Source organism: Dryobates pubescens, chromosome 11 (assembly GCF_014839835.1).
Source record: "Dryobates pubescens isolate bDryPub1 chromosome 11, bDryPub1.pri, whole genome shotgun sequence".
NCBI classification, from domain to species: domain Eukaryota; kingdom Metazoa; phylum Chordata; class Aves; order Piciformes; family Picidae; genus Dryobates; species Dryobates pubescens.
The window spans coordinates 37,031,253-37,055,682 of record NC_071622.1 but is presented as its reverse complement, the minus strand read 5'-3'; the positions used below and the strand labels follow the sequence as shown (position 1 = coordinate 37,055,682).

The following is a 24,430-nucleotide window of genomic DNA, read 5'->3' as shown; positions in this document are numbered from 1 at the left end:
TCTTCTCTTCTGCTCTCCTGGCTGAACACCCCCAGCTCCCTCAGCCTGTCCTGGTAGCAGAGCTGCTGCAAGCCCCTGATCATTTCTGTGTCCCTCCTCTGGGCCCTCTCCATCAGGTCCCTGTCCTTCCTGTGTTGAGGGCTCCAGAGCTGGCTGCAGTGCTGCAGGTGAAGCCTCAGCAGAGCAGAGCCAAGTGCCAGGATGGCCTCTGTCCATCTCTGGCCATGCTGCTTTTGGTGCAGCCCAGGCTGCCCTTGGCCTTCTGGGCTGCAGGCTCCCCCTGTCTTTCTGTTCCTGTGCAGCAGCTTGTCCAGCAGCACCCCCCAGTCCTTTTGTGCAGGGCTGCTTCCTCTCCCCTCCTCCCCCAGCCTGTGCTGATTGTGAGGATTGTGCCAGGCCAGGGGCAGGACCCTGCCCTTGCTCTTGTTGGACCTCAGGAGGTTGCCCTGGGCCCCCTCTGCAGCTTGTCCGCTTGAGCTCCTCCAACTTGTTCTGCAGGGGATTGCCTTAGGTTTAAGGGGGCAGAGAGGCTCTCTTTGAGCCCTGTCAAAGGAGGTGATGCCAAGCTGTGCCCAGAGGGGTGGATGGAATTGGGCAGTTTCCATGGCTGTGCTGTTCAGAGCTGCATCCTACAGTGCCAAGCATCAAACCCACAACAATCCATAGTGCGCCTCGGCCACGGGACCCAAGCAACCTGCCTAGGCCAAAGCTGCCTCCAGAGCTCCACCAAACCAGGCCAGAGCCCCAGGCCCCAAATGCCTTCCCCCTCCCCCATGCCTCTCTGCCCCCCCTGCCCCCATACCCAAGAGATGCAGTTACAGATGCTGGTGGGCAGCTCCCAGGTGAGCCAGGCTGCTCCAGGCCATAGTTGGCAGCATTGCCAAGGCCTCAAAGCTCCTCTGCAGAGAGAGAGCCCAGAAGATGTTCCTGGGAGTAGAGAGGAAGGGCAAAGGGGGCTGCAGAGCCTGTGCTGTTCCTTTGTAGAGTGGGTGCAGGCCTTGTGGGAATGAACTAAGAGAGATGACACATTGTGGTGTCCCTCTGGACTCTGCTGTCCCTTCTGGAGGTCTTTACTCTCTGGTGTAAGACATCCCAGTGCCTTCCACCCACCACAGGGATTCTCCATGCTCTCATCCAGGGGCTTCTGTTGGGCCCTGCTGGCTGTGTAGATCAACCCTGGGGACTTGGTGGGGCCCTGGGGACTCTAAGCAGGAAGTGAGTGGAGATGGAGCAATGGATGGAGAGATGGAGGGTGAAGGCTGCAGGGGGTGGGAAGGCTTAGTTCAGCAGCTGTGAGGCACTGCCTGGCTCCTACCTACAATGGTGCTGGCAGCAGCTGACCCCAGAAGCTGACAGCCCCAAACCCTGCCTGGCTCAGGACAGTCCCCTGACCCCTCCTGACCTCCAGCACAGCCCAAGCAGGCACTCAGGGCTCCTAGCCACCCACCCCAGCCCTACCCCATGGCAGGAGTCACCTGAGGTCTCACTCCCTCTCTGTCCCCCTTCCTCTCCTCAGTTGCTGCATGAGGTGGCTGCAGGGTCCCTCCCCAGCCCTCATCTGTAACCCCCCCTTGGCTTGGTGCTGTTCTTTCAGCCCTCCAGCTGATCCCAGCCTTTAGTCTCAGGCCCTTTCCATTCTTGTGCTGCTGCTTCCAGCCCAGTTCCTTAGATGCTTCCTCAGCCACAGCATTTCCCACTTCACCCTTCCAGCTGCAGGGGCAGTGGAGGTGGATGACACAGGGCCATGGGACAGCCAAGGCAGCAGGGACATGGATGGGCTGGGAATGAGGGAAGGGCCTGGGAATGGCCAGGCAGGAATTAGGCCTTGTCCCCCCAAAAAGGGGAGGGGATCCAGGGCCCAGGTGGCAAATGTGTGTGCAGGGAATGGCAGAGTCTGGCAGCATTTGAGGAGGTGAAAGGAGTGAATTGTGCTGCAGCTCTGCATGTGTCAGCTGGGAGATGAACTGCAGCCCATGGGCACTGTGCCCTCCCATCCAACCTCATTTTCTCTTGGGGATGTGGAGTGGCAGCTCCAGGAGAGCTGCAAAGAGAAAGCTGAGAGAAATGGTTAAGGAGAGAAGGAAGCCAAACCCTTTCCACTGAGTCTCTTTGGGCTGCAGGTGTGTGAAGGGTGCTGGAGGGGTCAGGTTTGGGCAGGAGCCAGAGACTCCTCCAGCATCCCAGTGAGGGCTGAAGAGGTTTAGCAAGAACTGAGCAAGTCCCTTCCCCCTTTGCTGCATCTGCAGGGATCATGAAGCTCCCTTTGTCTGTGTCCTGAGGGCTGCTCTGATCTTCTCTTGGGGAGTGGGCAGCAGAGAGGTGTGTGCAGGGCAGAGCTGAGCACAGAGTGGGTGTGGTGTGGGCAGGGCCAGGGAGGAGAGGTGGGGCCAGGGCACGATCTGCTGTGAAATGCAGCTGCAGGCAGCAGAACCCTGGGCAGGCAGTGGGAGGAAGCTTTAGGCAAGGCCTGGAGAGGCTGTGTGGAGGCAGCTGTGTTGTGGTGGTGGCCTGCAGCTGTGTGCTGGGGTCTGTGTGCTGGGCAAGGAGCTGAGTCTGCACTTGTTGAGGCCTGCCATCTTGAGCAGCCCTGGCTGTGTGCTGTGCCTGTGCTGCTGGGCTTGGGAGCTGCCCCCAGCAAGGCTGAGCTGTGCTGCCTGGTCCTGGGCTGCGCTGAGCCATTCTTTGCAGGTCAGTGCTCTCCTCTGAGCCCTTTGTTTCTCTTGTAGGAGCTGTGTTCCTCTCTCCCCTTTATCCCTGCTCCTGTGTGCTGGGGAAGAGCAGAGTCTGCAGATCTTCCCCTTGGAGTAGCCCAGCAGGTAAGGAACCCAGAGTGTGGCAACAGCAGGACCCCACCCTTCAGGGCTCCTCCCAACCACCTCCAGCCCATCCTGCCCACTGCATTTCACCTCTCCAGGGGCTCTGAAGGACATCAGCTGTGGTGTGAATCTGGGAACTCCCCAGGCCGGTGGGGGTCAGTTGTGTGCAGGAGGTGTTGGTTGGGGTTGGGGTGTAGAAAGTGGCGGGAGAAGGTTGGAGGTTGTTTGCTCTTTCTTGGTCAGTGCTGCTGCCTCCATTGTCTGAGCCAGGAGAGATCAAATGGCAGGGCCTGAGCCAGGAACCACCCTGCTAATGCTGCTAGGCCTGGGGAGAGTGGGACAAAATGAGTTGTAAGTCCCAGGTTACCTCAGGGCACTGATCACAGGAACCTGGGGTATTAGAGGTTGGAGCCCACACCGTGCCAAGAAGTGAAGGTTTGAGGTCCCCTCTGCATTCTTTCCTCTAGCTGGGTGTTTGGAGGTGTTGGGAGTCAGGGACTGTCATGACTCATGCAGGATCTGAGTGTTTCTGGTCCTGGGCTCAGGTGCTTCCATCTTCCCTGTTGCAGAGCTGTGACCCCTTCCTGCCACAGTATGGCCTCACAGAAGGTCCCAGACATGAGCTGGGAGGAGAAGCAGCACCCAGAGATCAAGTTGGAGCAGCCAATGTGCAGTCCCAAGGGAGAGGAGGAGGAGGAGGAGCAAAAAGATTACAAGATGGAGAATGATGATACTGAAGAGCATGATGACTGTGAGGAGGATGAGTATGAAGAGGAGGATAATGATGAGGATGAAGGTGAGGAGAAAGAATGTATGGAGGAGGATGAAGCCAGAGCAGGTCCCTCTGTGCCACTCAGACAGCTGAATCAGTGCCCTGAGTGTGGGCAGAGCTTCCCAACTGGCTCAGAGCAGGTGAAGCACCACTGCCTCCAAATTGGCATCCAGCCCTTTGTCTGTGGTGACTGTGGGAAGAGGTTCAGCAAGAGCTGTGACCTCACCATCCACCGCCACACCCACACTTGTAAGAGTCTGTACAGCTGTGCTGACTGTGGCAAGAGCTTCAAACACGACTCCTACCTCAAGATCCACCGCCGCCTCCACACCGGAGAGAAGCTGTTCCCCTGTGCTGAGTGTGGCAAGAGCTTCACCACCAGCACTGCATTCATCCAACATCAACTCATCCACAGCGGTGACCAACCATACAGCTGTGCCGACTGCGGCAGGAGCTTCAACAGCAGGTCTGCCCTCACCATCCACCGCCGAACTCACACGGGTGAGAGGCCTTACAGCTGTGCTGACTGTGGCAGGAGCTTCTCTCATAGATGTGCCGTCAAGCAGCACCGCACTGTGCACAGCACTGAGAAGTCCTTCAACTGCAGGGACTGTGGCAAGAGCTTCAAAAGTAGGTCCTACCTCACCATCCACCGCCGCATCCATACTGGAGAGAGGCTGTTCCCCTGTGCTGAGTGCGGCAAGAGCTTCACCACCAGCACCGCATTCATCCAGCATCAGCTCATCCACAGCAGTGACAAACCGTACAGCTGTGCCGACTGCGGCCAGAGCTTCACCACAAGAACTTCGTTCATCCGGCATCAACTCATCCACAGCGGTGACAAACCATACAGCTGTGCTGACTGTGGCAAGAGCTTTGCCCGTAGATACCAGCTGACCCAGCACCGCCATGTGCACAGCAGTAAGAATCCTTCCACCTGTGCCGAATGCAGACAGAGCTTCATCAGCCAGTCTGGCCTCAGCCAGCACTGCTGCCCTCACACCGGTGAGAGGCCATATAGCTGTGCTGACTGTGGCAAGACCTTCACTGACAGCAGCGGGCTCACCAGGCACCGCAGTGTGCACAGCACTGAGAAGGCCTTCACCTGCAGGGACTGTGGCAAGAGCTTCAAACACAGTTACAATCTCACTCTTCACTGCCGCATCCACACTGGAGAGAAGTTGTTCCCCTGTTCTGAGTGCGGCAAGAACTTCACCACGAGTACCAGACTCATCCACCACCAACTCACCCACAGCGGTGAGAAACCTTTCACCTGTGCCGACTGTGGCAAGACCTTCACCCGCAGGAGCAATCTCATTTACCACCGCCACAGCCACACTGGTGAGAAGCCTTTCACCTGCCCTGACTGTAGGAAGAGCTTCAGGAGCAGCTCAGAGCTCACCAAGCATCGCCTCACGCACACTGGTGATGAGCCCACAGTGCAGGGGAGGCAGAAGTAGACCCACTCAGGGTCTACTGGGCTAATCATCGAATCTTCGAATCAACAAGGTTGGAAGAGATCTCAGAGATCATCAAGTCCAACCTGTCACCCAACACCTCATGACTAACTAAACCATGGCTTCAAGTGCCACATCCAATCCCCTCTTGAATGCCTCCAGGGACAGTGACTCCACCACCTCCCTGCACAGATCATTCCTATGGCAAATCTCTCTTTCTGTGAAGAACTTTCTCCCCACCTCAAGTCTAAACTTCCCCTGGCACAGCTTGAGACTCTGTCCTCTTGTTTGGGTGCTGCTTGCCTGGGAGAAGAGACCAATCCCCACCTGTCTGCAACTGCCCTTCAGATAGTTGTCTCCCCTGAGCCTCCTCTTCTCCAGGCTGAACAATCCCAGCTCCCTCAGCCTCTCCTCACAGGGCAGTGCTCCAGACCCCTCACCAGCCTTGTTGCCCTTCTCTGGAAAGGTTCAAGGGTTTCAATATTCTTCTTAAATTGAGGGGCCCAGAACTGGACACAGGACTCGAGGTGTGGCCTAACCAGTGCTGAGCACAGGGGCAGAATGACCTCCCTGCTCCTGCTGGCCACACTGTTCCTGATCCAGGCTAGGATGCCATTGGCCTTCTTGGCCACCTGGGCACACTGCTGGCTCATGTTCAGCTGCTGTCAACCAGCACCCCCAGGTCCCTCTCTGCCTGGCTGCTCTCCAGCCACTCTGTCCCCAGCCTGTAGCACTGCATGGGGTTGCTGTGACCAAAGTGCAGCACCTGGCAGTTGGACTTGTGAAATGCCATCATTTTGGACTCCACCCATCTGTGCAGCCTGTCAAGGTCCCTCTGCAGAGCCCTTCTACCCTCTAACAGACCAACACCTGCCCCTAGCTTGGTGTCATCTGCAAATTTACTGATGGACTCAATGCCCTCATCCAGATCATCAGTGAAGATATTAAAGAGGACGGGGCCCAGCACTGATCCCTGGGGGATGCCACTGGTGACTGGCCACCAGCTGGATGTGGCACCATTCACCACCACTCTCTGGGCTCAGCCCTCCAGCCAGTTCCTAACCCAGCTCAGAGTGCTGCTGTCCAAGCCAGGGGCTGACAGCTTGGCCAGGAGTTTGCTGTGGGGGAGGGTGTCAAAGCCCTTGCTGAAGTCCAGATAGACTACATCCACAGCCTGCCCCACAGCCACCAGGCTATCACCTGATCATAGGACGAGATCAGGTTAGTGAGGCAGGACCTGCCCTTCCTAAATCCATGTTTAGAACAAGGATATTACAGAATGGTTTTGGTCTTCATATTCATGATAGTGCTTCTTGGGAAATGATTTTAGCTTCTAGATGTGGCTGGGGTTTGTTGGTTAAGAGGTTGATAAGAAAGAGAATTTAAACAGCTATTATGGAGCAACAGACACCATTGTGGGGTGAGGGCTGCGAGGGACTTCTGCTAGCTACTTCTTTTGTTAAGGTCTTCTGTTAAGGCCACTCTGAGACTCTCTCATGCTGTGGATTCCTGCCAGGGCTGTAATAAAGGACTTCTGAGAGCACTGCTGAGATTCTCTCCTCTCTGCATTTCTGAATCGCGTTATCCAAGGTCGGGGTTCATCCATTCCTCACCCAAGGGCAGCCTGTTCTCGGGGGCTGCTGTGACTCCATCAGCACCCCAAAACAGGGCTGTGACAGCAGCAGGCCTTGCTCCCACTGATTCGCCTGCCCAGGGCGGCAGGGTGGCATATTAAGGGCAACATGAGAGAACATAATGTGCTTGTGCTACTCTTTGCAGAGGGGACATAGCTACACTCTGAAATTGAAGCCACTAAACTGGTTTTTTTTAGGTGGAACCATTGGAGATCATTGTTTAACTCTGCTATTCTGATGAATTAACACACAAGCCCATGGAACATGTTTCCTAATCACACCAAAATCAATCAATCACTAGACTCACTCAGACCCCTGAGATACCACAGATGACTTGATGATCCCATGAGATACCTCAGAAATTATCAGATCCTGGGGAGAACACACAAAGCTTATATACTCTTGCCAGCACTTGACAGCAAGCCTGTTTCTAGAAGGACTTTTCAACTTCAGCCACACAAAACTCATCTAAATTGTCATTGGTCAAACAGTTCAAACATGTGCACCGCCCAAGTCAACAACAGATGTCCTTTACCTTGTCTGCTCTCTACCCTACCACCTCCCAAGGTTCCATTTTAAAGAGGGGGTCTGGTTCATTACCAGAAAGCTGTGTTTCAGGCTCAAAAGTGATTAATTCATCTCCTTCAATCCCACATCTCCCCCTTCTTTATACATAAAAAAAGCCTCTTTCAAAGCACAATTAACCATTGCCTGCACACATCACAACAGACAGGGAATCACAGAATCACAGGGGCTGGAAGGGACCTCGAATGGTCATCCAGTCCAGCTCCCCTGCCAGAGCAGGATCACCTATACCACATTACACAGGAACTCATCCAGGTGAGTTTTGAATGTCTCTAGAGAGGGAGACTCCACAACCTCCCTGGGCATCCTGTTCCAGGGCTCTGTCACCCTCACAGGAAAAAAAGTTTTCCTCATATTTAAGTCAAATTTCCAATGCCTCAACTTCCACCATTGCCTCTTGTCCTGTCATTGGGCACCACCGACAAGAGCCTGGCTCCATCCTCTTGGGACTCACCCTGCACATCTTTATAAACATTGAGGAGGTCACCTCTCAGTCTCCTCTAAGCTAAAGAGTCCTCAGCTCTTTCAGTCTCTTCCCATATGGAAGATGTTCCACTCCCTTCATCACCCTCATGGCTCTGTGCTGGACTCTTTCAAGAAGCTCACTGTCTTCCTTGAACTGATGGGCCCAGAACTGTACACAATATTCCAGATGCAGCCTCACCAGTGCAGAGTAGAGGGGGAGGAGAACCTCTCTCAACCTACTTGTCACATCCCTTCTAATCCACCCCAGAATGGCTTTGGCCTTCCTGGCCACAAGAGCACATTGCTGGCTCATGGTCATCCTTCCATCCACCAGGACCCCCAGGTCCTTTTCACCCACACTGCTATTCAGCATGTCCTTCCCCAACCTATACTGGTCCATGGAGTTGTTCCTTCCCAGGTGCAAGACTCTACACTTGCCCTTGTTGAGCTTCATCAAATTTCTTTCTGCTCAACTCTCAGCCTGTCCAAGTCTTCCTGAATGGCAGCACAACCTTCTGGTGTGTCAGCCACTCCACACAGCTTGGTGTCATCAGCAAACTTGCTGACAGTGCCCTCTGTGCCCTCATCCATGTCACTGATGAATATATTGAACAGTACTGGGCCTGTACTAGCCCCTGAGGGACTCCACTAGACACAGGCCTCCAACTAGACTCCATCCCATTGACCACAACTCTTTGGCTTCTTTCCTTCAACCAGTTCACATCCACCTCACTACCTGATCATGCAGACCACACTGCCTCGGTTTCATTGCACGGAACAAAGATTAAAAAGCAGCCTTCCTCCTTCCCACTTTTCCTACATTTCTGGTCTTCACTCCCATGCTGACTCCACCAGGGGTTGGGAAGGGGTTCTGGATGCATTGCCACAGATGCAGGTGGGCACCATACAGGCAGGCACGACACAGAAGGAGAGGACACAGGATCACAAAAAAGGATTTGGCATAATAAGAGGATGGGCACCACAAGGAATAACGTGATGCAGAGGAGGAAGAAGAGGACAACATGAAGAAGAAGGGAAGGACACAATGAAGGACAGCACAGAGGAAATAAGGGACAATGTAGAAGACAAAGAAGATGAAGCAAAAGAGGAAGAGGACAACACAGAATAATAAGATGTACATGGCATGGAAAAACATGACACAAAAGGTGAAGTCATCTTCATCACAGAATCATTAAAATCATTGAAGTTGGAAAAGAACTTTAAGAACATTGAATCCAACTGTAACCCAGCTACCATGACCACTGACCTGTGTCCTGAAGCATGCACATCTACACCCTTCTCGAACACCTCCAGGGAGGGTGACAGCCCCATCTTCCTGGGTGACCTTTTCCCAGGCCTGACCCAGTCTCTCACCCTTCTTTTCCCCAAGCACACCCTTGAGTGCTGTCATCTGCTGCTTCATCCCCATCTTTTCCCTCTGTGTCACTCAGATCTTCACCATTTTTTCCCCATTTCCACCCATGCCCATGATGTGCCTTCCCAAGCCCACCATGTTCTCCATTAAAGAAGAAAAAGGGAAAGCAGAAGGTGGTCACAATGCAACGGAGAAAGACACAGAAGAAAAAGGAATAACTCTGAGGAGGAAGAGGAGAACAAGGCAAAAGAAGAAGGGGATGGCACAGGCGGGATGCAGATGGGCACAAGGCAGAATATCAGAAGGGGACAAGGTATAATAAGAGGAAGGGCACAAGGAGAAGGAACATGACACAGAAGAGGAAGAGGATGATGCAAAAAAGGAAGAAGGGGACAACCCAATGAAGGATGGCACGGAGCACATATGGAACAATGTAGAAAAGGAAGAAGAAGATGACACAAAAGGAGAAGGGGATGATACAGCACAAGAAGGATTCAGTGTGGAAGAACATCACAGAATCACAGAATCACCAAAGTTGGAAGAGACCTCAAAGATCATCAAGTCCAACCTGTCACCACAGACCTCATTACTAAACCATGGCACCAAGGGCCACGTCCATTCCTCTCTTGAACACCTAAACACCTAAAACACCAGACCAACACCTAAACACCTAACACCTAAAACACCAACATGACACAGAAGAGGAAGATAAGGACAAGGGAGAATTCATAGAATCATTTTGGCTCGATAGCCGCTCGGCACCGCTGCTTCAGGACAGCTCCTCTTGGTTTGTGAGCTTTCTGCTCGGCTTTTCGCCTTGTTTTCGGGGTTTTGAGGGTCGGGGGGAGTCCTGATGGGCAGGGGTGCCGGCAGGACCGTGGTCTCACGAGTGTGCATGGCAACGGGAGCCTGACATCAGCAGCGGGCGGTTTCAATCCCGGCCGGGCTGTGCGCGTGGCGCCAGTTTGGCTCCAGAGCCTTGCGGCTGCTTGCAAAACAAAAAAGTCCAGGCTGCCAGCTGCAGAGAGTGCTTCAGCCTGACAGATGGAATAGAGGGAGAGGGAGAGGACCCCTGTGTCAGGTGTGAGCAGGTGAACTTTCTCCTCAGCGTGGTGGCAGAGCTGAAGGACAAAGTGGCTGAGCTGAAGGAGGAGGTATCTAGGCTAAGGACAATAAGGGAAAGTGAAAGGGAGTTAGATTTGTGGGAGAAGGCTCTGCAGATCTCCCCTGCTGAGGGAAGGGTCCCTGGAAACAGAGAGGGATGGATACAGGTCCCTGCCAAGGGTGGCAAGAGAAATCCACCCCGGCCCTCTCCTCCTCCGCTGCCCTTGAATAATAAGTATGAGACCCTGCAGGCCAAGGGCAGTGGGGATGAGAGGGCTGAGGAGCAGCCATCCAGAGGGGAGCCTAAGGCCAAGCGGTCCCCACCAGCTGTAACGGCCAGCTCCGGAGAGGAGCCTAAGGCCAAGCCTAAGGCCAAGCGGTCCCCACCAGCTATAATGACCGGCTCTACAAAGAAAAGGAGAAGGGTTATAGTTGTTGGGGACTCTCTCCTAGGGGGTACTGAGGGACCCATATGTCATCCCGACCCATCCCACAGGGAGGTCTGCTCCCTACCTGGGGCGCGGGTAAGTGACATTGCAAGGAGACTCCCAGAGCTGATCCATCCCTCTGACTATTACCCTCTGCTGGTAATACAGGCTGGGAGTGATGAAATCGACAAGAAGGGCACCAGGGCAATTAAGAAGGAGTTCAGGGCCCTTGGACAATTGATTGATGGGGCAGGAGCTCAAGTGGTGTTCTGCTCAGTTCCCTCAGTGGCAGGGGAGAGAGGAACAGAACCCATGCCATCAACAATTGGCTCAGGGGACGGTGCCAGCAGTGGAACTTTGGTTTCTTCAGTCATGGGACAACTTTTACTGCACCCGACCTGCTGGGTCCTGATGGGGTGCAGTTATCTAGAAGGGGTAAGAGAGTCCTAGCACTGGAGTTGGCAGGGCTCATTAGGAGGGCTTTAAACTAGGTCTGAAGGGGGTGGGTGAGGATATTGGTCCCTCTGCAGAGGAAAGAGTAGGGCACAAGGTAGGGTCAGTTGAGAGGTGGGGAGCCCAGCTGCAGTGCATGTACACCAATGCACGCAGCATGGGCAATAAGCAAGAGGAGCTGGAGGTCCTGGTCCACCAGGGTGACTATGATGTAGTTGCCATCTCAGAAACATGGTGGGACAACAGGCACGATTGGAGTGCTGCACTGGGGGGTTACAGGTTTAGCCAGATATGGTGACGACGGAGGTTCTTGGAATCAATATGGCTGACCAATATGATCGGGTATTGATCCTTTATTGTTCCAGTATTGCAGGCCTATGGCTCAGGCCTATGGTGAAAGCATGGCACAGTAAAGCATGGAAGGAAAGGAGATAGGACAGGGAGGAAAAGGAGGAGAAGAAGTGCGTAGCAAGGAAACTGCTACAATTTATATAACCTTGGTATGCCTTGTTGGCATGGACTCATTGGTCCCCTATGAGTGACCACACATCACACTATTGTAGATCATTGGTCCAACTATGGATGACACATGAGGTTTGTCGATGCAGGTGCATGTCCTGTTGTCCTGAGATAACTTACTATGTTTCTAGCTAACAGCATCTTGTTTTAGTTACAGTCCTGCAAGCACAGCACTGTTTTGGCATACTGGTAGCTGGCTCTGCACTTCTGCTGAGCATGGCCTACCACCATGTCAGGCTCTAGGCCTGCACTGCCAGATTGCTCACACCGCTCGTAACTGATGTTCCCACATACAGGCTCTTTAGGAGAGACAGGCGAGGGAGAAGAGGTGGAGGGGTGGCTCTGTATATTAGGGAGTGACTCTCTGCCACAGAACTTGAGGTGGAAAATGAGGGGATTGAGAGCCTGTGGGCTAAAATCAGAGGGCAGCCTAACAAATCTGACATCCTGGTTGGAGTCTGTTATAGACCACCCAACCAGGATGAGGAGGCTGATGAATTATTCTACATTATTCTGGAGGCTGTCTCAAGATCATCAGATCTTGTCCTCGTGGGGGACTTCAACCTGCCAGATATCTGCTGGGATCTTAATTCAGCAGAGAGGAGGCAGGCCAGAAGATTCCTGGAGCGAATGGAGGACTGCTTCCTGATGCAGCTGTTCAGAGAGCCTACCAGGGGACATGCTCTGCTTGACTTGCTGCTCTCCAATAGGGAAGGGCTGGTGGGAGATGTGACCGTGGGAGCCTGCCTAGGGTGCAGTGACCATGAGATAGTGAAGTTTTCAATATGCAGGGGGATAGGGAGGAGCACCAACAGAACCTTCACCTTGGACTGCAGGAGGGCAAACTTCAGCCTCTTTAAGAAACTTATTTGTAAAGTTCCCTGGGTACCAACCCTCATGAACCGAGGGGTCCAGGAGGGTTGGACCTACTTCAAACAGGAGCTCTTGAAGGCACAGGAACTGCCGGTCCCCATGTGCCGAAAGATGAGCCGGCGGGGAAGGCTCTGGGCCTGGATGGACAAGCAGCTCCTGGAGGATTTAAGGGGAAAAAAGAGGCTGTGTCACCTTTGGAAGGAGGGGAAGGCTTCTCGAGGTATGTTCAAGGAAATGGTTAGATTATGTAGGAATAAACTTAGAGAGGCAAAGGCCCAGTTGGAACTGAAGCTGAACACCTCTGTCAAAGACAACAAAAAGCATTGTTACAAATATATCAACACTAAAAAGAAGGGCAAGAAGAACCTCCACTCCTTACTGGACCTGGAGGGGAACACGGTGTCTGGAGACGAGGCAAAGGCTGAGGTCCTGAACACCTTCTTTGCCTCAATGTTTAACAGCAAGGCAGGAGTTCAGGATGAGTGGCCTCCTGAGCTGGGCAATAGGGTCAGGGAGCAGTGTGATGCCCTGGAAATCCATGAGGAATTAGTTGGGGACCTGCTGAGCCACTTGCACACTCACAAGTCCATGGGACCGGATGGGATCCATCCTAGGGTGCTGAGGGAGCTGGCAGATGAGCTGCCAAGCCTCTCTCCATCATTTTCCTCCAGTCCTGGCTCACTGGAGAGGTCCCAGATGACTGGAAACTGGCCAGTGTGGTCCCCATCCACAAGAAGGGCCGGATGGAGGAACCTGGAAACTCCAGGCCAGTCAGCCTGACCTCAGTGCCAGGGAAAGTGATGGAGCAGATTATCCTGGTGGCAATAACTGCACACCTGAAGGATGGCAGAGGGCTCAGGTCCAGCCAACATGGATTTAGGAAGGGCAGGTCCTGCCTCTCCAACCTGATCTCCTTCTATGATCAGGTGACCCGTCTGGTGGATGTGGGGCAGGCTGTGGATGTAGTCTGCCTGGACTTCAGCAAGGCCTTTGACACTGTCCCCCACAGTAAACTGCTGGCTAAGCTGTCAGCTCGTGGCTTGGACCACAACACTCTGTGCTGGGTTAGGATCTGGCTGGAGGGCCGAGCCCAGAGAGTGGTGGTGAATGGTGCCACATCCAGCTGGCAGCCAGTCACCAGTGGTGTCCCCCAGGGATCGGTGCTGGGCCCCATCCTCTTGAACATCTTCATTGATGATCTGGATAAGGGGGTTGAGTCAGTCATCAGCAAGTTTGCAGATGACACCAAGTTAGGAACAGATGTTGGTCAGTTAGAGGATAGAAAGGGCTCTGCAGAGGGACCTCGACTGACTGGACAGATGGGCAGAGTCCAATGGGATGGCATTCAACAAGTCCAAGTGCCAGGTGCTGCACTTTGGCCACGGCAACCCCATGCAGAGCTACAGGCTGGGGTCAGAGTGGCTGGAGAGCTGCCAAACAGAGAGGGACCTGGGGGTGCTGATTGACAGCTGCCTAAACAAGAGCCAGCAGTGTGCCCAGGTGGCCAAGAGGGCCAATGGCATCCTGGCCTGTATTAGGAATAGTGTGGCCAGCAGGAGCAGAGAGGTCATTGTGCCCTGCATTGGTTAGGCCGCACCTTGAGTCCTGTGTCCAGTTCTGGGTCCCTCAGTTTAAGAAGGACATTGAGACACTTGAACGTGTCCAGAGAAGGGCAACAAGGCTGGGGAGAGGCCTTGAGCACAAGCCCTACGAGGAGAGGCTGAGGGAGCTGGGATTGTTTAGCCTGGAGAAGAGGAGGCTCAGGGGTGACCTCATTGCTCTCTACAGCTACCTGAATGGTGTTTATAGCCAGGAAGGGGTTGGTCTCTTCTCCCAGGCAACCAGCACCAGAACAAGGGGACACAGTCTCAAGCTGTGCCAGGGGAGGTTTAGACTGGAAGTGAGGAGAAAGTTCTTCACTGAGCGAGTCGTTCGTCATTGGGATGTGCTGCCCAGGGAGGTGGTGGAGTCACCGTCCCTGGAGGTGTTCAAGGGGAGATTGGACGTGGCACTTGGTGCCATGGTCTAGTCGTGAGGTCTGTGGAGACAGGTTGGACTCGATGATCCTTGGGGTCTCTTCCAACCTTAGTTATACTGTGATACTGTGATACCGTGATATGCAGCCACTATATCGACAGTGGGAGCCTCTATACAGGCCTATTATGCCTCTACAGAATCCTATGGTGCCTCTGGAGAGCCCGTAGGAGCCTCTAAGTAGACCATGATAGCCTCTAGAGAGACTTGTGGAGCCTCTAGACAGACCATGGCTGCCTAGGTAAAGGCCTATGGAGCCTCTGAAGAGCCTCTATGGAGGCCTATGGAACCTCTATATTGACCATTGGAGCCTCTGTGGAGGTCTATGGAGCCTCTATATTGACTGTTGGTGCTTCTATGTAGACCATGGTAGCCTCTATAGAGGCTGCATCGGCCTCTATAGAGGCTGATGGAGCCTCTAGATGGACTGTGGTTGCCTCTGTAGAGGCCTATGGAGCCTCTATAGTGCCTTAAGGAGACTCTGTAGAGCCAGTGGGAGCCTCTATAGAGGCCTATGGAGCCCATATAGAGGCAATGGGAGTGTCTATGGAGCCCATGGGAGCCTCTATAGAGACCTATGGAGTGTCTACATAGAGAGTGCTAGCCTCCAATGAGGTCTATGGAGACCTTATATTGACTTTTGAAGCCAATATATAGACTGTGGTAGTGTCTATGGAAGGCTGAGAAGCCTCTGTATTGACTGTGGTAGCCTCTATAGAGGCCTATGGAGCTTCTATATAGACCTTGGGAGACACTATAGTGGACTATGGAGCCCCTATTGAGCCAGTGGTGGCCTCTATAGAGCCTGTGGGAGCCTCTATAGAGGCCTATGGAGCCTCTATATAAACCATGGGAGCATCTATATAGACATTGGAAGCCTCTGTAGTGGCCTATGGAGCCCATATTGAGCCAATGGGAGCGTCTGTGGAGCCCGTGGGAGCCTCTATAGAATCCTATGGAGCCTCTGAAGAACCCATGGGAGTCTCTATGGAGGCCTATGGAACCTCTATATTGAACTTTGGAGCCTCTCTAGAGGCCTACGCAGCCTCTATACAGACAGTGGGAGCCTCTATAGAGGCCTGTGGATCCTCTACAGAAGCCTATGGCACCTCGGTAGTGCCCGTGGAAGCCTCCATAGAGACCTATGGAGCCTTTATAATACCCTATGGAGCCTCTATATAGCCCTATGGACTACTATGGAGCCTTAATGGACCTCAGATACAGAGTCCTCTGTATCCTCTGTAATGCCCCATGGAGCCCAAGGGAGCCTCTATAGATCCCTAAGAATCCTCTATACAGTGCAGTGGAGCCCTATGGAGCCTCTACAGCGCCTCTAGTGAGCCACTATAGAGCCCTAAGGAGCCACTATAGAATCCTATGTAGCTCTAAGGAGCCTATACTGTGCCTTACAGAGCCCTAAAGAACTTCTATAGATCCCTATGGAACCCTCTGGAGCTTCTGAAGCATCCTATAGAGCCTCTATAGGGCCCAAAGCAGACTCTATAGAACATATGGATGCTCTGTAGAGCCCGTGGAGCCTCAATGGAGGCCTATGAAGCCTCTGAAGAGCCCTTGGGATTCTCTATGGAGGCCTAAGGAACCTCCATATTGATCATTGGAGCCTCTATAGAGGCCTATGGAGCCACTATATTGACAGTTGGAGCCTCTATGTATACCATGGTAGCCTCTATAGAGGCCTAGGGAGCCTCTGTAGAGCCTGTGGGAGTCTCTATGGAGTCCTATGAAAACTCTACATTGAACATTCAAGCTCTATAGAGGCCTATGGAGCCTCTCTATAGACCATGGGAGGCTCTATATAGACCTGGGGAGCCTATATGGTGGCCTATGGAGCCCCTACTGAGCCAGTGGGAGCTTCTATATAGCCCACTGGAGCCTCTATAGAGGCCTATGGAACCCCTGTATAGACCATGGGAGCCTCTATATAGACTGTTGGAGTCTCTATAGAGGTCTATGCAGCCTCTATATAGACCATGGGAGCCTCTATAGAGGCCTATGGAGCCTCTGTAGAGCTCGTGGGAGCCTCTATAGTGGGCTATGGAGCCTCTACAGAGGCCCGTGGCACCTCTGTAGAGCCCGTGTGAGCCTCTATAGAGGCCTATGGAGCCTCTATACAGTCTTTGAGCACCTCTATAGAGGCCTATGGAGACCATATAGAATTTGTGTTGAGCCCCATGGAGTGTGTGCACATCCCTACTGAGCCTCTTTAGGGCCTCTGTAGAGCCTAACTCAGCCTCTATAGCGACCTATGGAGCCTCAATAGAGCCTTATGGAGCCTCTGTAGAGACCTATGTACCCCTGTGGATCCTCTATAGACGTCTATGTAGCCATGTAGAATCTACCCCACCCAACCCCATCCTTGCCTACCCCACCCTAGCCTGGCCTACTCCACCCGAGCCTAGCCCTATGGAGCCTCAACAGACCCATGTGGAGCACTATGAGCCTCTAAAAAGCCCTATGGACCTGCTATAGAGCCCTGAGGAGCCTCTATAGATGCTATAGCAGTCACTAGTGGTGTGCCCCAGGGATCAGTGCTGGGCCCCATGCTCTTTAACATCTTTATTGATGATCTGGATGAGGGCATTGAGTCCATCATCAGTAAATTTGCAGATGACACCAAGCTGGGGGCAGGAGTTGATCTGCTGGAGGGTAGAGAGGCTCTGCAGAGGGACCTCGACAGGCTGGGCAGATGGGCAGAGGCCAAGGGCAGGAGATTGAACACATCCAAGTGCCAGGTTCTGCACATTGGCCACAGCAACCCCATGCAGAGCTACAGGCTGGGGTCAGAGTGGCTGGAGAGCAGCCAGGTGGAGAGGGACCTGGGGGTGCTGATTGATGGTAGGCTGAAAATGAGCCTGCAGTGTGCCCAGGAAGCCAGGAGGGCCAATGGCATCCTGGCCTGCATCAGGAACAGTGTGGCCAGCAGGAGCAGGGAGGTCATTCTGCCCCTGTATACTGCACTGGTTAGGCCACACCTTGAGTCCTGTGTCCAGTTCTGGGCCCTCAGTTTAGGAAGGAGGTTGAGTTGCTGGAGTGTGTCCAGAGAAGGGCAACGGAGTTGGTGAGGGGCTTGGAACACAGCCCTGTGAGGAGAGGCTGAGGGAGCTGGGGTTGCTTAGCCTGGAGAAGAGGAGACTCAGGGGTGACCTTATTGCTCTCTACAACTACCTGAAGGGGGGTTGTAGTGCGGCGGAGGTTGGTCTCTTCTCCCAGGCAACCAGTACCAGAACAAGAGGACACAGCCTCAGGCTGTGCCAGGGAAGGAGGAAGTTTTACACAGACAGAGTGATTGCCCACTGGAATGGGCTGCCTGAGGAGGTGGTGGGGTCGCCGTTGCTGGGGGTGTTCAGGACAAGGCTTGACAGGATGCTTGGTTGTATGGTTTAGTTGATTGGGTGGTATTGAATGATAGGTTGGACATGATGATCTTGAAGGTCTCTTCCAACCTGGTCTATTCTATTCTATTCTATTCTATTCTATTCTATTCTATTCTATTCTATTCTATATAGAGCCCAAAACAGCCTCTATGGAGCCCTAATGAGCCTCAGTAGAGTACTATGAATCCCTAGCATGCCCTGTGGTGCCTCCATAGAGCCTCTATAGAGCCCAATGCAGCCTCTAGAGAGCCCTATGAAGCCCCTATAGAGCCATAAGATGCCCCATGGAGCCTCTAGAGAGCCCCATGCAGTCTCTAGATAGCCCCACATAGCCTCTATGGAGCCCTGTGGAGCCTCTATACATGCCAATGGAGCCTCTATAGAGGCCGATGGAGCCTATATATAGACCATTGAAGCCTCTACAGAGGCCAACGGAGCCTCTATATAGACGGTGGTAGCCTCTGTAGAGGCCTGTGGAGCCCCTATAGAGGCCTATGTAGCCTCTATAGAAGCCAATGGACCCTCTATAGTGGCTGATGGAGCCTCTATAGAGGCCTATGAAGCCTCTATACTGACCATTGTAGCCTCTACAGAGGCCAGTGTAGCCTCTGTATACACTGTGGTAGCCTCTATAGAGGCCTATGGAGCCTCTATACAGACCGTGCTAATCTCCATAGAGGCCTATGGAGCCTCTATGTTGACCACTGGAGCCTCTATGCACAGAATGTTAGGTGCTGAAAGGGTCCTCAAAAGCTCATCCAGTCCAACCCCCCTGCCAGAGCAGGAGCACCTAGAGCAGCTCACACAGGAACACATCCAGAGAGATCCTGAATATCTCCAGAGGGGAAGACTGCACCACCCTGCTCCTGGGCAGCCTGTTACAGTGTTCTGTAACACTCACAGGGAAAAAAGTTATCCTCATGTTTCCATGGAACTTCCTATGCCTCAACTTTCACCACTGCCCCTTGTGCTGTCATTGGGCATCACCCAGCAGAGCCTGGCTCCATCCTCTTGGCATTCACCCTGCACATCTTGATCAACATGAATGAGGTCATCCCTCAGGCTCCTCCTCTCCAAGCTACAGAGCCCTCAGCTCCCTCAGGCTCTTCTCATAAGGAAGATGTTCCACTCCCCTTTCTGTGGCTCAGTGCTGGACTCTTTCAAGCAGTTCCCTGTTGTCCTTCTTGAACAGAGGGACCCAGAACTGGAAGCAATATTCCAGATGTGGCCTCACCAGGGTAGAGTAGAGGGGGAGGAGAACCTCTCTTGACCTACTAACCACAGCCCTTCTAATCCACCCCAGGATGGCATTGGCCTTCTTGGCCAAAAGAGCATATTGCTGGCTCATGGTCAACCTCCCATCCACCAGGATCCCCCCTTCCTTTTCCCCTTCACTGCTCTCCAGCAGGTCAGTCCCCAACTTACCCTGCTCCATGGCGTTGTTCTTTCCCAGGTGCAGGACTCTCCCCCTGCCCTCATTGAATTTCATTGAGTTTCTCCCTGCCCAACTCACAGCCTGTCCAAGTCCCACTGAATGGCAGCACAGCCTGAGGGGTGTCAGCCACTCCTCCCAGTTTGGTGTCCTCAGCAAACTTGCTGACAGTGCCTTCTGTGCCCTCAGCCAGGTTGTTGAATAGCACCAGTCCCAGTACTGACCCCTGAGGGACTCCATTAGACACAGGCCTCCAGCTAGACTCCATCCCATTGACCACAATTCTCTGACTTCTTCCCTTCAATCAGTTCCCATCCACCTCATTCCCCAGTCACCCAGTCCATGCTGCCTCAGCTTAGCTGCAAGGATGCTGTGGCAGATGGTGTCAAAAGCTTTACTGGAATCAAAGTAAACCACATCCACTGCTCTACCATCATCTATCCACCTGGTTATGTCCTCATCAAAGGCTATCAGGTTGGTCAGACATGACTTCCCCTGGGTAAAACCATGCTTGTCCTTCAGGTGCCTAAGGCCAGTGCCGAGGAGAAGTTGCTCCATTACCTTCCCAGGGATGGAGGTGATGCTGACTGGTCTAGAGTTACCTGGGTCCTTCTTCTTACCCTTGTTGAAGACTGGAGTGACATTTGCCCCCCTCCAGTCCCCAGGCACCTCTCCTGTCTGCCATTACTTACCAAAGATGGTGGAGAGTGGTGTGGCAATGACCTCTGCCAGCGCCCTCAGCACCTGTGGGTGCATCCTACCAGGACCCATGGATTTATGGATGTCCAGGTGACTTAACTGTTCTCTAACCCAGTCCTCATCAACCAAGGAAAACTCCTCCTTTGTCCTGTCTTCCTCTGGGGCCTCAGGGGTCTGGGGCTCCTGAGGACAGTCCCCAGCAGTATAGATGGAGAGCAAGAAGGCATTCAGCAACTCTGCCTTCTTTATATCCTCTATCACCAAGGCACCCACCTCTTGTGCCATAGTGCCTAGTGCCATTCCCCACTCCTCTTGTCCACAAACCAACATCCTCATTCCCCACATGCCTGTGAACCTGTAAAACAACACAGCAACAGATGATGCCACAGCCTAACCCACATCCACAAACAATGCCACACCCTACCAACCTAGGCTCTAACCCCTAAACCTACCAACATCCAGAGATGATGTCAGACATTAACCCTAAAACCTAATCTTAACCTTAATTCTAAACCTTAATCATAGCCCCTAACCCTAGCAGTAAAGCCTAACCCTAACTCCTATCCCCTAACACTACTCTTACCCTTAAACCTTGACCTTAACCACTAATCCTTAACATTAATCCTAACCCTAAAGCCTAACCCCTAACCCCAACCCAAATATTGGCATGTTTTGCTGGAAGAGGAGACCCCTGAGGGGTCCTCCTCTGAACTTCTCTCATTCAGTGACAGTTAGGGGCAGGAATTGCAGGGGAAGATATTTCCTTTGGATCCTTTTGGGGGATTCTGTCATAGGCTCAAGAGCCTGTGCCAGGAGAAGGATCCCAGTAGTGGGAAAACTTCTCACCATAAGGTGGAAAGAAGAGCCTTGTAGCACATCTGCACTGGTTGTCACAGCCTGGGCTCCAGCATGTGTCCTGCTGCAGAGCACTGGAGGGCGCACGCAGGCCAAGGAGGGGAGGACAGCCTGGCGTGACTGTTTGATTTTATTGATGGAATTAAGGCGTCCTGTGTGCGAGAGCAGGTGCACCACACCTGATGGCTGGGGAAAGATCTTCAGCTGGCCAGTTCTTGTTTCTGTCCTGTCTAGCAGATTGTTCTGTTTTGGTTCTGTCTTTTCAAACATGAACCGCAGGGCTTCTCCCTCCTGCAGTGACACAGGCTACAGCAAGTGTGCTTGTCTGCATTCCATAAAACACTGTGGAATCAGAAGACTTCTCAACTGATTTTTGGCTCTGGTGCTGTCAAAAGGCCTCACTGGTGTATTGCAAGAGTCTGAAACTGTGTAGTAACCACAATTAACCTGCAAAATAATCAGCATTACAAAACTGAACTGGGAGGATAATCTATCATAGCTGTTTACTCTCTCTTACTTAATGCAGAAACTCTGTCCTGAGTTGCCACATAACCGGTGACCCACATCAAGCTTCTCATCAGTCTTGGTGTCACAGCAGCCTTATCACAGTGGAAAGCTGACTCTGCTAGAAGAGGAAAGCTGCTTGCCTGTATCTGTGAAGTCCTGTACAGTAAATTTTAAGTAATCACAGAATCATAGAATCATCAGTGTTGGAAGGGACCTCAAAGATCATCCAGTTCCAACCCCCTTGCTATGGGCAGGGACACCTCACACTAGATCAGACAGCTCACAGCCACATCCAGCCTGGCCTTAAAAACCTACACCACCTCCCTGGGCAGCCTGTTCCAGAGTCTCACCACCCTCATGAAGAAGAACTTCCTAACATCCAATCTGAATCTCCCCACTTCTAGTTTTGCTCCATTCCCCTCACTCCTATCACTCCCTGACACCCTAAAAAGTCCCTCCCCAGCTTTCTTGTAGCCCCTTCAGATACTGGAAGGCCACAAGAAGTTCTCCTCAGAGTCTTCTCTTCTCCAGACTGAACAGCCCCAACTCCCCTAGTCTGTCCTCATAGTAGAGCAGCTCCAGCCCTCTGCTCATCTTCATGATCCTTCTCAGGACATGCTCCAGCACTTTATTATCTGTAATGCTGTTAGGGCTGACAGGAAAGTAGCAAACCAGCATCAGCCTTTATTCACTCACGTGAAGAAGAAGAATGTGGCTTTAAAGCAGTGCTAGAGGATGGAAGTGGCTTATTACAGCAGGCAGTGTTACATGTTCCTTTGCACAGGGAAGGAGCACAAGCACTGTGTTGCTGCACAGGGAGCTGTGCAAATCTTTTGATCCATTTGGATCAGCTGGAGACCTTTTTCTGCAACAGATTAAGAGAAGCAAAGCAGCACAGGGAATCAGGAGCATCAGCGGGAGCGTGCTTGCTTGCAGAAACCTGCTCAGGTGATAAGGCAGGGAAAGCAGGTGCGTGGGAAAAGCCTTCCCTGGCTCACATCCACATGAGGCTGGCTCTGCCTTCACCAGCACGGTGCTGAAGCGGCCGCGTGTGTGCTGTAGATGGGGTCCAGCCCTTCCGCATGGTGGCAATGCTTGCATTCAGCAGCTCCTCCTGTGCACCCTGACACGCTGAGAGTTCAGTCTGCAGGAGGGTTTTGTATGGGCTCAGCCCGCTGGTCCAAAGGATCCTGCTTCAGGAAGCCTGCAATAAGAAGCCTCTTTCTCCACTGTCTCCACTAACAACAAAACCACTTTGAAATGGCATCTCGGAGCCCCATGACTGGTTACTCAGCATTGCTGGGTGATAACATCCTGCAGCTAGGGAACAGCGCTGCTCCAGGCCTGCACAGCTCGGGCAGCGGTGGGGCGCTCTTGCCACTTAAGGCCCTCGGTTGCATTTCTATAGCTGTGCTTGCTGGCTTGCTTGTCCTTCCCCTCCCCTCCCCTCCCCTCCCCTCCCCTCCCCTCCCCTCCCCTCCTCTCTTCTCCTTTTCTTTCCTTCTTTCCTTTCTTTCTTTCCTTTCTTTCTTTCCTTTCTTTCTTTCCTTCTTTCTTTCCTTTGTTCTTTTCTTTCCTTTCTTTCTTTTCTTTCTTTTCTTTCCTTCTTTCCTTCTTTCTTCTTTCCTTCTTTCTTTTCCTTCTTTCCTTTCTTTCTTTTCTTTCCCTCTTTCCTTCTTTCTTTCTTTTCTTTCCTTCTTTCTTTTCTTTCCTTCTTTCCTTCTTTCTTTTCTTTTCTTCTTTCCTTCTTTCTTTTCTTTCCTTTCCTTCTTTCTTTTCTTTCCTTTCCTTCTTTCTTTTCTTTCCTTTCCTTCTTTCCTTCTTTCTTTTCTTCTTTCTTTTCTTTCCTTTCCTTCTTTCTTTTCTTTCCTTTCCTTCTTTCTTTTCTTTCCTTTCCTTCTTTCCTTCTTTCTTTCCTTTCCTTCTTTCTTTCTTTCTCTTTCCTTCTCTCTTTCTTTCTTTCTTTCTTCCTTTCTGAGTCTTACCAGGCTACTTCAGACCTGGGTTTCTGGATTTTAAATACTTGAAGCACCTAACAAAAATTAATAAAATAAATAAAATCACTTTCGAGACTGACTTTTGACAGGAGTCTCTTCAGGCATATTTGCTACTTCCCAGCCCAGGCTGTTATTTGGATATTTATGAGAAGTTAATGAATAAGACACAGTTGGACTCGATGATCTTCAGGGTCTTTTCCAACTCAAATGATTGTGTAAGATTGTAACATCATTCTGTGCAGTTTATGGCCATTAGCTGCATGCTCTGGTTTAATAAATGCTGTGCTGCATCCCTCAGGCTTTCCTTTTTCCTAGGAGCTCTGCTCATTTCAGAGTTTGGTGCTGAATGAAGCTGAGGAAGCAGATCAGTACAGGGAATGGAAGCAACGGTGACAGCTTTGGAATGGTTTAAAGTTTACTCCCACAAGCTCTATCACATTTTCGATCGCTGTTGTAGGAGTCCTCCCTGTGAGACTTATGCATCAGCAGAAAATACAGCCAGCATTTATCTCACAGTGTTAAGTAAACAGGGTTGGGGATTTTGTGAGGGGAATGGTGATTGTTTTCTCTCCTCTGTAAAAAAAAAAAAGAAAAGGCAATTAAAGAACAAAGAAGACCTCCATGTTGACAGGAGACTTAAAATCCAAAGAAAGAAGGTACCTGTGGTACAGTAGGGATGAAAAACATGAAAGTACAATTCTGCAAAAATTGGTTATTTCTTCTTATGATGTTATTTCTTCTCCTAAGTGCAGTGGATATTTCAAGACACACAGAAAGCTTTGAGATCTACAGCCAGTTTTTGCCAACTGCAAGATGCTTTTGTTTGGTTTTTCATTCTCTTTCTTCTCCCCCCCATGTGCCTATTGCTATCATTAGCAGCAGCAGCAACTACCAACACTAACTGCAGCTTTCATCTCTGTGCCAAGCCCTATAATGCCTTGAACATTACCACCACAGCTGTACAGACACCGCTGTGGGTATCCCAATGTGATTCCTGTAAGGAAATGCCTGGTGTGCTTTCCTTTAGAAT

At 52.0% G+C, this 24,430-nt stretch overlaps 1 protein-coding gene across 1 annotated transcript; it reads left to right on the top strand.

Annotated features, from left to right (window-relative positions):
- The first annotated feature begins 3,434 nt into the window (after positions 1 to 3,434).
- LOC104306011 (gastrula zinc finger protein XlCGF26.1) lies at positions 3,435 to 21,505 on the top strand. The gene is made up of 3 exons (XM_054164979.1): positions 3,435 to 3,612; positions 3,724 to 4,929; positions 21,423 to 21,505. The coding sequence occupies exons 1-3, from the start codon at positions 3,435 to 3,437 to the stop codon at positions 21,434 to 21,436; spliced, it is 1,398 nt and encodes a 465-aa protein (XP_054020954.1). The 3' UTR covers positions 21,437 to 21,505.
- Positions 21,506 to 24,430: the final 2,925 nt, after the last annotated feature.